This window comes from Arachis hypogaea, chromosome 7, assembly GCF_003086295.3.
Source record: "Arachis hypogaea cultivar Tifrunner chromosome 7, arahy.Tifrunner.gnm2.J5K5, whole genome shotgun sequence".
Lineage (NCBI taxonomy): Eukaryota > Viridiplantae > Streptophyta > Magnoliopsida > Fabales > Fabaceae > Arachis > Arachis hypogaea.
In genome coordinates this window covers 6,623,656-6,639,884 of record NC_092042.1, presented here as the reverse complement: position 1 = coordinate 6,639,884, position 16,229 = coordinate 6,623,656, and the positions used below count along the sequence as shown (strand labels likewise).

General features: G+C 29.4%; 2 protein-coding genes across 4 annotated transcripts; one reads left to right on the top strand and one right to left on the bottom strand.

Moving 5' to 3' along the window:
* The first annotated feature begins 162 nt into the window (after positions 1 to 162).
* Positions 163 to 1,853, top strand: LOC112702250 (small ubiquitin-related modifier 2). The gene is made up of 3 exons (XM_025753213.2): positions 163 to 552; positions 1,267 to 1,416; positions 1,524 to 1,853. The coding sequence occupies exons 1-3, from the start codon at positions 487 to 489 to the stop codon at positions 1,590 to 1,592; spliced, it is 285 nt and encodes a 94-aa protein (XP_025608998.1). The 5' UTR covers positions 163 to 486; the 3' UTR covers positions 1,593 to 1,853.
* A 446-nt stretch (positions 1,854 to 2,299) lies between these two features.
* Positions 2,300 to 14,558, bottom strand: LOC112702249 (nucleobase-ascorbate transporter 1). Of its 3 annotated transcripts, XM_029287866.2 has the most exons (15): positions 14,420 to 14,558; positions 7,715 to 7,813; positions 6,021 to 6,118; positions 5,731 to 5,907; positions 5,209 to 5,309; positions 5,041 to 5,116; positions 4,658 to 4,717; positions 4,376 to 4,563; positions 4,185 to 4,281; positions 3,850 to 3,936; positions 3,633 to 3,691; positions 3,447 to 3,538; positions 3,281 to 3,358; positions 3,023 to 3,177; positions 2,300 to 2,897 (listed from the first exon to the last, which is right to left on the bottom strand). In XM_029287866.2, the coding sequence occupies exons 2-15, from the start codon at positions 7,788 to 7,790 to the stop codon at positions 2,685 to 2,687; spliced, it is 1,557 nt and encodes a 518-aa protein (XP_029143699.1). In that variant the 5' UTR covers positions 7,791 to 7,813; positions 14,420 to 14,558; the 3' UTR covers positions 2,300 to 2,684. The 3 variants fall into 3 exon arrangements, with proteins under 3 accessions (XP_029143699.1, XP_072055128.1, XP_025608997.1); XM_072199027.1 differs by lacking the exon at positions 7,715 to 7,813 and having other exon boundaries at positions 14,420 to 14,520; XM_025753212.3 differs by lacking the exon at positions 14,420 to 14,558 and having other exon boundaries at positions 7,715 to 7,933.
* Between the last annotated feature and the right edge of the window lie 1,671 nt (positions 14,559 to 16,229).

The window sequence follows — 16,229 nt, the reverse complement described above, 5'->3', positions numbered from 1 at the left end:
TGATATAAATAAAAAATGTTAGGAGTAAAGTTGAATAAAAAATGTTCCATACTATATTAAAAAAAACGTTTTTACTCCGTTTAATCGTAGTAATACAAATCGCAAATGCAATGGAAGTGACTTCCAAAATGTTAAGTTACACGTAGCAGCAAGTCCAAGCGTATTGATGAGTTGAGAACAATGGAAACATACTTTACTTTTGTAAGTGAAACATACACACAGGATCTGAATTCGTGATCCTCGTAGTTAGATAGAGTAATTATTAATAATTATTAGAATTTAGTTTGTTGTAACCAACTGAATGACCCAACAGAATCTCATGGGCCCAATATATAGATTCGTGGCCCGTTATATCAGCTCCCCGAAAATATAAGTCCATCTAAGGAATGAAAAAAAGAAGCAAAGCAATAGAAAGAAATTCAAAATTGAAATAAAACCCTAACTTTCTCATAGAGTGAGTGACGATTACACAGAGAACTTAGAACGATGGCTGAGGAAGACAAGAAACCCAACGATCAATCTGCTCACATCAATTTGAAGGTCAAAGGCCAGGTTTGTTTTTCCTTCTCTCACATTATACATGTTTTAAGCCATCGAATTCCTACCAAAAATTGTTTAACATTCTTGAAAAGCATCTCATGTTTTTCTGTGAATTTTTGTGTTTATGTGTCATCTTTAATTTTCCTCATTTAGGGACTCTGTTTTTTATGATCAGTTTTCTTTTTTGCTATATTTTTTATTTTAGTGTTGAATTTATCTCTATCTACTTTATCTGCAAGTGGAATCGAAGTTTTCAAAGTTCGGAATTGAACACTGCTATATACACACACATACTCTTAATTGGTTTGATCCCGTATGTGTTCTTGTGTGTGTGTGTGTGTGTGTGTTTGTGCTGTTTGGGATACAAGTATAACCTAGGTATGGGTATGCTAAATTCCCTTTTGAAAATCAAACCCTGCTTGTGTCTATGCAATGCTCAAAATGTTTGCTATGGTTATGTTATGTCAGTACCTCAATTTTCTTCATATGTGGAGGCATAGCATAATGTTGTAAAATGACATTGCAAGCAAGTAAATACTTTTTTGTGCAATGTTCAGCAAAGCTGCTTTTCCTTTTATTTAATTGTTGCAGTTTCAGTGAAATATGCATAATATGATGAGTTAATAATGCACTTGAAAAGTTTTAGTTCTTTATGGAGTTGGAGATTTATGTTTTGTATTATGGTGATGAGCACTTGATCAAAGAATAATTTTTATTGTATTGTAGGATGGAAATGAAGTTTTCTTCAGGATTAAAAAGAACACTCAACTGAAGAAGCTGATGAATGCGTATTGTGATCAACAATCTGTGGACTTCAATGCCATCGCCTTCTTGTTCGATGGGCGCCGTCTCCGAGCAGAACAGACTCCTGATGAGGTTCGCCCCCTTTCACCCTCTTTCACCCCCTACCCTTCATTGAAGCTAGAAATAAATTTTGATATGCATCATAACCCTATTTCTTTTTCGTGTATTGATTGCTTCAGCTTGAAATGGAGGACGGGGATGAGATCGATGCAATGTTGCACCAGACTGGTGGAGCCCTGTGGACCTAATCTATATCTTTTCTCATCTTTTCTCATGTAGTTCTTGTGAAGAATTTGTTAGTGTAGTTTTATTTGGTGAATGCAACTGCTAACACTATGGATTTGCATGATGGGAATTGTGATGGGTAACTTCATTGTAGACCTTGCTAGGAAATCTGTCTATGGGGGTTTTGTAAGTTTGGTCAACTCGTATGATTGTAAAACCTGGATTATTAATTCTGTAATCTGATCCTTTTCATAAAACGTACACTATGATGTCTTGGCAGAGAATTGTGTTGTGCGTTAATGCTTGAAATATTGAGAGATATAGACACGTTATTAGGACAAAGTCAAAAGGCCAAAATATGGGACATATACGAGATCGTACATTGTAAATTAGGATTTGTAAAAAGAAAAAAGAAAAAAAATTGTGATTTTTATGGTTTAGGGAGCTTTATGTTCTTTTGTAGTTTCTCAAAAACCATTGTAGTGGTGGCAGCTAAAATAGATAACAATTATTCTTTACTTCCCTTTGCCGAAAGAAGCTTCAACTTTTGTTTATCAAATTACAAGAAACGACAATTCAAATCTAATGCAACTTTTGTCTTCATCAAACGAACAATCTTTTGATTAGAGTCTTAAATGACAAAACACAACTCTAATCAAATTCAAAACCAGTAGGTAAAGGACCACCATGTTTGAGGTTTGGAGTGCTCATATGGTTAAGAATTAAGAACTTATGCAAGAAAAAGGAACTATTAAATGAGTGGAATTATGGAAAATAATAAGACCCAAAATTCCGTTTATGGGCCAATATTACAAAGGTTGGGGGGTCATGTTAGGTTTTGTCTAAATAAGTTCCAGCCACTTTATAAAACTACTAGGTTGAGCTAAACCTAACATAGGAGATAAAAGGAGGAGAAAAAAAGAATCACTTTTATTGCATCTACAAAGCATGGTCCCAAATGCTTTACAATCCACAGTTAGACCATGGTTACATAAATAGTCTGCAAAAAATTGAGAGATGTAAGAAAGCTAATATTAGCACTTTGTTAGTCATGAATTTTGGTCCAAGAAAATCTAATTTGCATTGCTGCTTCTGAATTCTAATCTTGATCAAGATCAAGTAGGTGGAAAGAATCGGTTGAGATTGAATGGCAAAGTGTAGAACTCCTCATTTCTGTTGTCTCCTCTAAAAGTTCTAAACTTGACCCACCATGGCATCCCTCTATCTTTCTTTGATCTTTCAACTTCAATAGTGTTGTCAAGGAACACTGCTACTATCAAACCAACTGTTGCTGGTGATGAGAATATGGTATTTAAGAATGCATTGAACTGCAATCAAGTAAAGAGAGGAAAATGTAATTTGCCTCAAGTTGAAACTGAAGTCTTGAAATAACTGAAAGTGGCAGCACATGTTTACTGATAATAAAAGATAAAGATGCTTAAGAAGAACTCACCCATCCAGCATTCGTATGAACAAGGCCGTGTCGATTCCAATACTGATTGAAAAATTGAGGCACAGATATTCCAAGGAACAATGTGAGGCCAATGATGATAAGGTTTCTCATGGAGTTCATGTTTGTGAACTGAAGAAATGATATTCCAACCGAAGCTGACGAATAAGAAAAGGTAGCAGTCAATAGAAGAATAACTGAAAAAAGAGTATGTAGTGATGGCAATGGAATCTCACTAGAGAAAGGGATGACATGACATACCAACAAGGCCAAAGAGAATGCAGTATAATGCAGCAAATATTGGGAAAGGTATGGATGCAAACACAGCACCAAACTTCCCTGAAGAATACACAACAAAAAGAGCACACAAAGAAGCATCAGTGATTAGCATTTGGAATGATTTTAGTGATGATTTGTATGTACAGACCCAGCATAGAGAAGAATATCATGAAACCAGCAGATATCTGAACAACTCGGCGACTTCCTACTCGCGTTAGTCCTAGGAGTCCCACATTTTCCCTAAAATGAAAAACAATCATGACACTCATCAATCTCCATTGAAAGATACATATAAGAAACTTGTGGTTATAACTTGATGAAGATCAGGACTTACACAGAAACAGTAGAACCTGTCCCAGTTCCAAAAAGACCATCAAGCATGATGCCGATTCCCTGAGCAATATAAACAAGGTTAGCTCCAGCCCTCAGTCGAAGGAAGTTGACCATACTATAAATATTACCCTTTCCATTCCAAAACATGTCATTTTAGAAATTTGGTACATTCATAACTCATCAAATCCGGATACAGAATTGTTTAAATTAATGCTAACCTGCCAACCAATGCCGCGACTCAGCACAAAAGCAGGAGGTGGAGTGGCAATTGCTAACCGAGATGCCGCCTTGTATGCAGCAGTTGACTGCAACAAGAAAGGCCATGATCAAGGGACTATAGAAGATTCAAGAAAAATCCTGCAAATCTGAAAATTTGAATACTCCCTCCTCAAAACAAGTGTCTCTTTTTCATTTAGGATTATTGAAATATTAATGTATTTGGACAATTTCTTTGTTTAGGTACATTAAATTTTCAATTAATCTAAATGTATAAGAATCAGTTATTTTGAGAAGGAGGGAGTAATAGGCAACGGATAGAACAAGAAATAGATACCTCCACCATGGAGACAAGAACTGCAGACATCATAGCAAATGAATGGCCAGCCGAAAATGTAGGTGCACCCCATTGGAGAGGGTATGGGAACATGAACCTATTTGAAAGAAAAGAAACTTTAAAGTTCAAACACAGCAAAATCATTTAAGCATAGAAGAAGAAAATCAATACATGTTATTTGATGTATGTACCATGGAGCAGTGGATATCAAATTCGCTTTGTCAGTACGACAACTGTGTTGTGTTCTAACAGGTTTATGCCGGTAAGCTCCACTCGCTGTCAAGATTACGGCGTAAATCCAGATGATTGGAACACAAATCAACACCGGAAAACGTTCAAATATAGGGATATCTCTAAATGGCCTCACATGCTTTAAGTACTGCAATTATACCAAATTAGTGTGTGAACAATTTGATGCAAATTAAATCAGTTTCCATTTCGTTTAAGTTCATATTAAAGGCTAAAGCACTTACTTGTGACAATCCAATTACCAACAACAGCATTGGTATACCAATTTCTACACAGTTTCCCAACTGAAAAAGAAAATATGAAAGAAAGTTATATAAACTTCAGTAAATTGAAAAGTATTGGTATATATCATGCTACAATGAGCATGGTGAATTGAAGGATTTTGCTAAAGGAAGTGTCATCAAAGTTAGTATCCACGGATAAATTAAGCATTATCAAATAATGTATAAAGATGGATATGTTCCTCAAGTATTATTTCTGAATAGAAACTTTCTTTTTCTCATCTTTGTATTTTCTGTCGAGACACACTTACCAAACTAGAAAAAGAGAGCGAACGATTTATTATAAAGATCATGATGATTAGAATTTAAATCACAGGCACACCTACCACAGGAAATCCACGTTGAAATAGTCCTAATCCAAGCAATCCAACAACGGGTGCCATGCCAAGAGGACTAAAAAATCTGAAAGAGAAAATCCAAAGTAAATGCTTGAACAATTAAACATTTTTTCTTAATTAGTTTCTTCATAAATTAATTCACATGTGAATGATTACCTTGAAAAGAGTCCCCATACTTGGCTGTAACCAAGGATTATCTGAATACTTGAGGCTACAATCATAGCTCCTTGTATGGCACGCATTGTTTGTGTAAATCTCTGCAAACCAATCACATGGCAAGTTCTCTTTCAATACCCTACCAAATAAGAAAGAAATTTAAGTATATTTCTAAGAGAAGCTTATATGATATGCAGATCCCTTAGTTCTTTTTAGTTTGCCAATGTCATTTATATGCAAATAAAAGGTTTAAATATTCAGTGGAAGTTAAATGATTAACATTTTGAAACTAAAATTGAGTTTCACACTAGTACCATTTTTGCAGCATAACCAATAGATTCTACTGATACACCTTTAAATTTCACTTCAATCTAAATGCTTACGAAATAGATACATATACTCGTATAGATGTCTCAATTCTATAGATAATCTATAATTTTAAGGTGCTCTCTAAGTCCTTGTTTGGTAACTATTTCAAAACAAAAATCAGAAATACTTGGAGATAGAAAGAAGGAAAATTACTTCATGAGGATCCGTAATTCGCTGCAATGAGGAGTCGTTGATAATATAAGCGATCGGAAAAACATATGCAAATGAACCTCCAACTACTGCAGGCAATCTTGTTCCAAAAAGTGCTTGAAGAAGTGTGTTAATGCCAGCTACAAAGAGTAGAGTCTGTATCACCCTTGCCTTGTCACCCTGATCATATGAACAATCAAATCAATAACATAAGAAGACAAATTTTGAAGCAATAAATGTGTGCCAAAATCAACTATTGCTTTTTATGCAAGGAATTGGAAATTTTGGCATACATCACTTCCTCCCATGGCTTGAACCAGCAATGAGGGAATCATCACACTTGTTCCCAGCATCAATATGTAATTTTGAAATGCTAAGAGCACAGCTTCAGCTGCAAGACAAGACCAGAACTTCACAGTGAGTGAAAGAGAAAAAGAATGCAAACCATAGTTACTAGAAATCCGGAAAGCGTATCGATACACAGTTTGTTTCGATATGCAATTCCCTACTTTATATGATTAATCTACAAATAATTTTTAGAGAGAATTCAGCATACGATACATACAACAGGAAATCCAATACATGATACAAGTAAACAAGAGAACCAAGATAGCTGTGGCCTAAATTGGATCACTAAACTCAACATTTAATTACTTAAAGCATAAAAAACCAATGATCACATCACATTATCCGAATTTGCAAGAAATGAAGAATTCCAAATTACTTAGAACAATGCTATACAATAAGAAAACAGCAGCCAGATTTTTTACAAATAACATACATCATCATTAAGTAGGATGATTCACTATCTATACAGGAGTAAGAGAGGAGAAAGAATTATGATATATCTCATAAGTAAATTCAAATAAAAATTGTGACTATCTATCTTTACTACCAAGTATGTGTGTCCAGGTGACATAAACACATGATTAATGATTTACTTAATCCTAAATTAAAATGGGGGACCACATGCTTTAACATCATTATCAATGGCTAATGTTTTGATTTCATCAACCCACGCCAGAAGGAGAAGAAGTTATGTCAGGGTAAAATGGTAACTCTACTACAACTGTCATCATTACTGGCCTGCTGTTGTTATTACTTATTAGTACTGTTTCATATCAATAGCAATAAAGGACAAGTACAAATTAAAATTATAATCAAATACAGAGAAGCCAAATACGTATCTATTTAAAATTACAAATATCTCCACACCAAAGAATGAGTTTTGAAAAAAGTGCATTTGTTTAAATTTTTATCTTTATTTTAATACGATAACATCATTGTTAATGTTAAAATATAGATTTTCACTATATTCAATTTGAAATCAGCCCAACTAGCAAACAGAACCGAAGATCAAGGGAAAAAGTGCTAAACAACAGAAACAGAAAAAACATTAGCCCCACTCCATCTCAACAGAATAAAAATTTCAACTTTTTGATCCATATCGCCAGAACCGAAGTAACAGCATAATCTAGCACTTCTGGGATAACTCATTCGATATCAAAGGAAAAAAACAAACAAACAAACAAACACAATGTGCAAAATCAAAACAATAAAAATAAAAAAAAACAAAAAAGAAAGAAACTTTCTTCCATTTCTTCAATTCATTTGATTTTGCAATGAGAAAATGAATCCACATGAAGAAGTTCTAATAACACTTTCATATCATAGTGCTGCAAAGGTTACAACCCTCTGTTTCCTCTGTTTTTTTTTTAATTATTATCCTTCGTTTTAAATGAATATAAGATAAAAGTGGAAAACTTAAACATTAAGAAGCTTATATATTCTTCTCACATGGCAACAAAAGATTATGAAAATGAAGATGGAGGATGAAGAGTGACATATACATATATTTACATAAGCAACTTTAAAGCTAGAGAGAGAAACAAGGTACAAGCTCATTTCTGTGTTATGTTTGGATTATGATAAGAGAGAGAGAGAGAGAGAGAGAGAGAGAGAGAGAGAGAGAGAGAGAGAGAGATACCCCAAGGAGGGTTAGAGTCTAAGCAGTAGTCAAGGTCCTGAAGCTGTTCCATAGGTAGATGGGTAATGTCAGCCATTGTTGAAGCTTCTAATGAAAGAGCTTCAGAAAGAAGCAGAGAGAAGAATAAGAAAAACAGAGAAGAAACAGAGTGAAGCAGAGAGAAAGAAGAAGAAGAAGAATTCCGAACAAAGTAAAGTGAATATATAAAGTGAGAAAAAAATTAATAAAAGAAAGAAAGAAATAAGGATGAATATTTATTTATTAGACTGTGGAAAAGGAAGTGTCTCTGTAACGCCCTCTTCTCTTCTGTCATCAATAAGCTTTTTCCCTTCTTAAAAATAAATTAATAACAAAAATAATAATCACTAAATATATATTAAAAATATATAATATTTTAATAGATTAATAATTTCGATTTAATATAAATATAAATATTTAGTTGTCACATTTATTACTTTAATTAAAGTAAATGTTAAAATAAAATAATGAATTTTTTTTATTGAAGATAGAGAGACTTGAACCTGCGACTTCTTAAGTGAATATGAAGAGACTATATCATTTAAGTTATAACTCATGAGCTAAAATGATGAATCCTTATAAATAATAAAAGTAAGAGTTTGTATCCCAGTGAGATGTCATTTTCATCCTAAGAAGAGCAAGAGAGTTTAGTACAATTACTCAATTAGTAAGTAGTTAAACTCATGAGTATTTTCATCAGATATTCACATTCAACCGTGTCTATTTTAATAATTTGGAAGCCTTGTCTTCAAGAAACAACCCAGTTACCTTTTTTAATCTTGGTGTAAATATTTTTATATAAAAAAATATTTTGATATGAGTAATGATTTGGGAGTTGCATAGTCCTACAAATTTGCAAGTGGGGTAAAGAGAGCAGCAAATAAATGATACTAAATAAGGAAGCCAGCAATGCACATTGTCACTTTGGTCTTCTTCAATCTTCAGAAACTTGTAAACTCTGTGGCCCAACTATTGTACATTTCGCTGCTATTGCAAGTTTTAATTCTCTTGTTGGGTCATAGTCTCAATGGTAATTTATTTCTCTCCTGAGTAATCTAATCATATATGGGTGAAAATTTACGTGTATTAAATTTTATGTGAAATTAATAGTTAAGAGTTGTTAATAGGTATGACTAAATTATTATTAAATAACTCTTTATTATTAATTTCATATGAAGTTAATTGTATCTGAATTTTTACTTTATATTTGGATTTAAAATTTGATTGAGATTAAGAACTCTTAAAGTAAATTATATAGTGTAGATAAGTTTGTAATGTTATAATGCCTAAAATTATAAACGGGCATTCTTCTTATTTTTTATCAAATTTAAAATTTAAAAATAATAAAAATAATTTATCCAAAGTGACCTTAAATGAATTAGTAGGGGCATGGTTTTGTTACATTAAATGCAACCAAACCAAAGGAACCATTTAATTTGTGTATTCTCTTTTGTGGCATTACTTTCACTCATATTCTGGTGGATGTTTCTTTGGTGTTTCCTAATGGAAATGCAAAAGAGAAGAATATGTGCTCTTGCCTAAGTGGAAGCCGCCGCAAACAGTGCCTACTTTTTCATTTTTGTTTGCCAATTTACTATTATTGTGTTTATAAATAATAAGTGTCTCATGCTATGTAAATAAATTATTCTTATCAATAAATTCACCAATATATATCACTTTTGTGTAAAGTAATGTTAATTATATCTATTTATTTTTATTTGTTGGTGAATTTTAAAATATTTATTTATTTACAATATTTAGATATATATTTAGTACTAATTTAGATCTCTAATTTTAAGAAAGAAAACAAATATCATATTTTTATTCATATTTTTTCTAATATTTTTATTGTGTTACCAAAATATCTATTTTATTTTTTCAATCTGAGTATCTTTTTTCCTTTTTTTCATTAAAAAAATAGAGGCAATAAATATATAGAGAATACTAATAATAAGTCCAAAGACAAGACAACAATAATAATCAAATGAGAAATGGAGAAGATTGAGTTTCATCTCACACGAGCATTTGCGGCTACATGATATCTAGTCATCTACTCTCGACTATATTGAAATGTATGACGATATTTTAGAATATCTAAAAGTGAGTGTTTATGAATATGCAATTTAACTCGATTCAATAATAATAAAAGTAAAAATTTATATACAGTAATTTTTATATAAATAATTTAACATATTTAACTAAATTATTATCGAACTAACTTCGACTATTGCATGCAGGGACGGACATAAGGCGAAGCCGCCCCCAACTTTTTTTAATTGTAATAAATTATTATCTTTAATTTATTTTTTTTAAATTATTTAGTATTTAGTTTAATATAAATAAAAGTTCAGTCTAATTTAAATACTAATAATTTTTAATATCTAAAAAATAAGTAACAATATTAAAAAAATTTGAAAAAGATATTATTACTAATATTTTTTAATTAAATAAAAATTTTCAAATTAATTCTTTTTCTTCTTGTAGCCGTCTTTTTTTATTCATTTGATATTAATTCTCTCTGTTTCAACTGCTACAATTAAAAAATCTTGTTCAACTATGAATATTGTGAAAAATAATTTAGAAACAAAATAAAAGATGAATTTTTTGTTAATTGTCTTTTAATTATATTGAAAAGAAAATTACTAAAAAATTTGACACAAATTCCATTATCGGCGAATTTTATGATACGAAAAATCGACCATTTCGTTAGTAAAAAATATACACATATTTTTTTACTTTAAAATATATTCTCTGTTGATATATTTTTATAATACATCTTATATTTATAATTTTTTTACATAATTTTTAATATTATATACGTTATTGGCCCCTCATAATATTATTTCTAGATCCGTTCTGATTAAATGAGAGTGTTGAGTAGATGTTTGAGTTTGAGAAAAAGAGCTTAAATAGATATCCGGTTGGAATGGGAACAGAGGAAAAAAAGATGGTATGCAGGGTCATATTAGGAAGTAGGAAACTCTGATATCTGTGTTGTAATTTGTCGTCACCATTGCATGCACTTTGCAGCTTTATCTTTCACTTCTCCCATCCATCTTCCATAATAATTTCAAGACTTTTTGCGCCTATACATACATACGCTAACGCTGGATTTTTACAACTAGTATTGCTTTCGTTATTCAATCTATTAATTGCTTCACTTCAATTGTTTTTGGAAAAGTACAAGGAATTAATGGTTGTACAATAGAGATTTATGAAGTATTAAAGATAATTATTAGTGTTATTTTTTTTATCAGTTGAAATTTTTGAAATGAGTTGTATTATGACATGGTATTAGAGCGCTAGATCCAAAAAATCAAGAATTTGATACTTGGTAAACTCCAAAATCAATTCAATATTTGTACAAATAATTTATTGTCTCCCTAGCAGAACTCATTCCTTTTTTATTACTGAAAATGTATTATTATCAAGTATCAACATTGAACTTTGAAGGCAAATTTTTGGGTTTTAAACTAATGATTATTGGAGGATTTCATTATCTTTAAGAGTGGTGAATAGATAAATAATCTAATGCATAAATTAAAACTCCATGAAATTATTAAATGGTTCCATGTGGATTTAATTAGAAATAATGTTAATGTATTTAGGATATTATATATTACAATTATGCTACGTGTTCGTATGTAAAAAATCAGCAATTAATTAATTGTTGTATATAGAAATACGTATTTAATATTTTAGAATTTTTTTTTGTTATACTATTATAAATAAATTTAATTATTATTAGTTTATTTCAGGTTTGATTATATATTATGATAAATTTAAGTATTCTAACAACTGATTATTTAGTTAAAAAAATTATGAATCAAATTATCAAAAGTATAAATATATAATAACTCATTTTTAATGTACATAAAGTATTTTTGTATATATCAATATAATATTTAAGTATATTTCGTATTGATTTTATATTTATTTAGAATCAATTAGAATTTATCAAAATTATTTAGTATATTTGAATATTTATTATAGAATATAGTAAAGTATCTTTTTGTCTCCAAAGTTTATGATAAGTTCTAAAGTTGTCCTCTAACATTTCAATCGCCTTATTTAAGTTCATAATGTTTCAAAATTGACTTAATATTGTCTTGCCGTTGAGATCCGTTAACAGAATTGACGGCGGGATAAAATTGAGACGATTTTGAAACGTTAAGGACTTAAATAGGACAAAAACGTTTGAGACACAAACGATATATAGAAATTAATTTTAGTTTTATCCTTTAATAATATCAATTTTTTACTGTACATAGTATTCAATTACTTTTTAATCACATCTAAGTAAATTACACTTAATCATATTACTTTTATTCTAAATAAATTTATTTTTTTATAATTTTACAAGTTAATATAAAAATATAAAAAAAATTATTTAGAATAAAAGTAGTATGATTAAGTGTAATTTACTTAGATGTGATTAAAAAATAATTGAATATTATATACAGTAAAAAATTGATATTATTGAAAGATAAAATTAAAATTTATTTCTAAGTATCGTTTTTGTCCCCAACGTTTTAGTTCTATTTAAGTCCCTAATATTTCAAAATCGTCTCAATTTTGTCTCCCGCCAATTCTGTTAATAGATCCCTAACGGCAGGATAACATTGAGTTAATTTTGAAATGCTATAGACTTAAGTAGGACGATTGAAATGTTAGAAACAATTTTGGGACTTACCCCAAACGTTGGAGGCAAAAACAATACTTTACTCTTATAGAATATTATGTCTTTATTATATCGATTTTCTTAACACTGCACTTATAAATATTTTTCTATATTATATCATTCCGACAATAACTTAAATACACACAAATTCTTTTTTTATTAATATCTCTTACTCTTTCTAACACCTATGAATAAATTATATCATTATTGTTTGTCTATAAAAAATACTCCTTGTATATTTTTAGAATATCTATATATTAAATTTATTTTTGAATTATTATCATAAAAAAACTCCTAGTGAGCATGGGTAATAAAAGTGGAGAGTCCTAAGTTAGGCCTTTGGAGTTTGGACTTTGATAGAGTCAAATTAATGTATAAACTAGTCTTAACACTCTTGATGGCTTCTATTCCATTGATTCAAGTGGCTCTCAAATATTAGTTAGGAAGAAGAAATGGAGTGTGTTTTCAAATACAATAACAATATATGCTTGCACCAGAATAACACTAGTGAGAGATCCAGAATTAATGTCTTAAACATACTTTATGCATGCAAAAAAGAAAAGTCTAGGTCAGCAATTTTATTAAATTTTATACTATCAAATAAAATCTTATACGATTAAAAACATCATTAATGACTATTTGATAGTTACAAATCACAAAAGTTATTGACGCCTAATACTCCACATGCAAAAATATTAGATTCTAAGTTATTCTGAATATCTAATTAGTATTTATGCTTAATTAATTCTAAGATTCTAAATATTAAGTACTTGTTTATTGTTCATTGGAGCGAAAGTGAGAATGTTAGTCTTCTAAATATATATTGTACGTGAAACTTAATTAAATGAGTCATTTAATTTCATCATTTGTCTTCAAAATAGAATAATAATAGAATAATAATATTTGAGAGATAATAAAAAATTGAGTAAATTTTTTTTGTGTCTATTTTTTTTTTAATTTAGACAATTCACATCTTAACAATTAAAAAATGATAATCTACCCTTTATTCTTTTTTTTTTTGTTAGACATGATTTTTTCTATGAGAATCTTCAATAAAAATTGACAAAAAAATGTTTACATATGAAATTAACTTATATGAACTGACTTTTACCTACTCTACATGGATGATAACCATTTGATTAGGATTATTTATTGTCTATACAGTCATTAAAATAATGCTGCAGAGGGATGATAACCATTTGATTAAGATATCGTTTTGATGATTATATAGAAACTAAACAATCTCAATCGAATGATTATCATTTACATAGGACCGATAAAGATTAGGTCATACAAATTACGTTACACATAAGTATTTTTCGTTATCTTTTACTGAAAATTCTTATAGAAGAGCTCATACGTCTAATAAAATTAAAGGATAAGAGTTCATGCGTCTAATGAAATTAAAAGGAAATGATAAGGAATAGATTGTTATTTTCTAATTATTAAAGTGCGAATTGTCTAAACTGAAAAAAATAAGAGCCGAAAAAGAAATTTTACTCTAAAAAATTAAATAAGCTCAAACAGTTTAAATTTACCCATTATTTGTGTTTCTCTAACATTACCGAAAATAGAAATAAGATGATATATAGTTCAACAAAATATTAAAGTTAAACATGTATCCATGCCCCATGGATGCATGCTAGTTACTATAAGAATGAGATAATCTCATGATAAAGACAAAAAAAAAACACACATAATAAAAAGAGTATGCTATAAGAATATATGTTGTAAGATAACTAAATAGGAGAAATTAAATGTATATTTCTGAAAAATATAGTAATCTCTAACAGTATCGCTAACAGTCAAGATTCTTGATCCAAACCAAACAAACAAAGACAACAACTAACTATATATATAAGGTATCTATATGACTAAGTTGCAAATTAAACTAACTTTGGTGTTTCTCAATAATATGAAACCTTATTTAGAAACTGAAAAGAAAATTAAAATTTTAATATTTTGCCCTGAAAAAGAAAAGAAAACAAGCATATTGAGAAGGATACCTCCAAGAAGATGATGTTAGAGACTTTCAAAGTTATGCACTACTTCATGATGACACCAATCCAATGCATGCAAGGCCAGAAAAAAGAGATATAGTACTAAAGAGTAAAGAGCATTTTGTTGTACCTATCTATCTTTTAGGGCCATAAAAGAAAATAAAGCCACTCAAGAAAGGGAAGAGTACAAATAGAATAAGGCATCCACCTATATATATATAATTGAAGAGACAAGTAGTACTTAGCCAAATATGTATGTTTGTGAGTAAACTTAAATCTCTTTTTATACTAAAAATAATAAAAATATATTATTGTTGATCTAAATATATATAATAAAAAAATGTATCGCCTTCATATTTAGATAAATTGATTTTTTTATAATTTATTTTTTATCAGATAAATTCAAATCTTAACATTTTCTATGAATTGAGAATAGCATGTGGTTGAATGTGTATCATCCAAAAGTGATTATTTGTTATTTGTTACTACCTTGCTAATAGCTCTAACTAAAGAGGTACTAAATACATTATTAATTGATGTCATTAAAACCATATTAAAAACATATAAAAAACTAATTTTTAGTTAGCTAACATTAATTAATTTTAGGGTTTAAATTTATAATGCAAGGTTTATTATTAAAGATTTATGATTTTGGTATAGAATTTAAGATAAATAAATTAATTTTAGAAAAAATATTGATGTTGACTGAAAAAAAAAATTCTCTAATATTATTCTATAAAAAAAATATTAAGTTTTGAGTAGAATTATCTAGTGTATTCATGTAAGATCTCTTTTAATGTTTTCAACTTTGAATACAACTATTTTGGGGGTAAGATTGCTTTATTTGGCACTATATTCTGCCCTTTTTATAGGAATATATTCCAATTAGCACACTTTATCATACTGATGACGCCTCCACTCACATTTTTATTTCCCATATATATATAAAAAAAAAAAACACTCATCAGGATCCCTTCCTAATTTAAGTGCTACAAAAAGAGACAGTTATGAATCCATATATAGCAACATTATTTGAAGATCATTTTCTCAAGAAGTATATATATAAGTATGATCTTACTATTATATATTTATTCCATTTATATATCACATACACTATCATTTCTATAAATTTTTTGGGGGGTCTTTCTATTAAAAGAACACATGATTTTTTTTTTTTGGTAATTAAGAACACATGATATTTGATTATGCATTTGTTTTGTTGAATTCATATATATTCATAATCAATTAAAAAAAACGCGCTGGAGTGAATATTTTTGGAGGGGGTGTATTGCTTTTTGGGCTGGCCCAATAGCTGTTGTAACACATAGCCCAGTAAAAAAACACATTAAAGTGACCACTGGTCATAAAAACATTAATCAAAATCAGAGTTTGAGTTAATCAATTTAGATTGATTTTTATAATAGTAATAATTTATTGATTAACAACAAATTTATAAATAAAATTTAGGTCTATAATAAATTAATATTTGTTCTATTAAACTAAAAAATATCATAAAAGAAATATTTTGAGTTGTTGTGGAGCAAAGAGGATAGGATTGTAGCTAGGAACAAATCTATTTTCTTGTTTCCTTGAGAGGATATGTTTTTGATTTCATGTTATGATTTCTCAGAGTGTCCTCATCCATATAATGACACCTTTTTGTCACAAGTGCTGCATTATGCCCTCATCATGCACCCATTATCATTTTCTAAAAGTTATATATATAAAATAAAATCACTTCAATTTGGCATGTGCCATTGCATTTGCATCATATACATACAATAATTATATTAAGGTTAAATTATTATTTTATTAG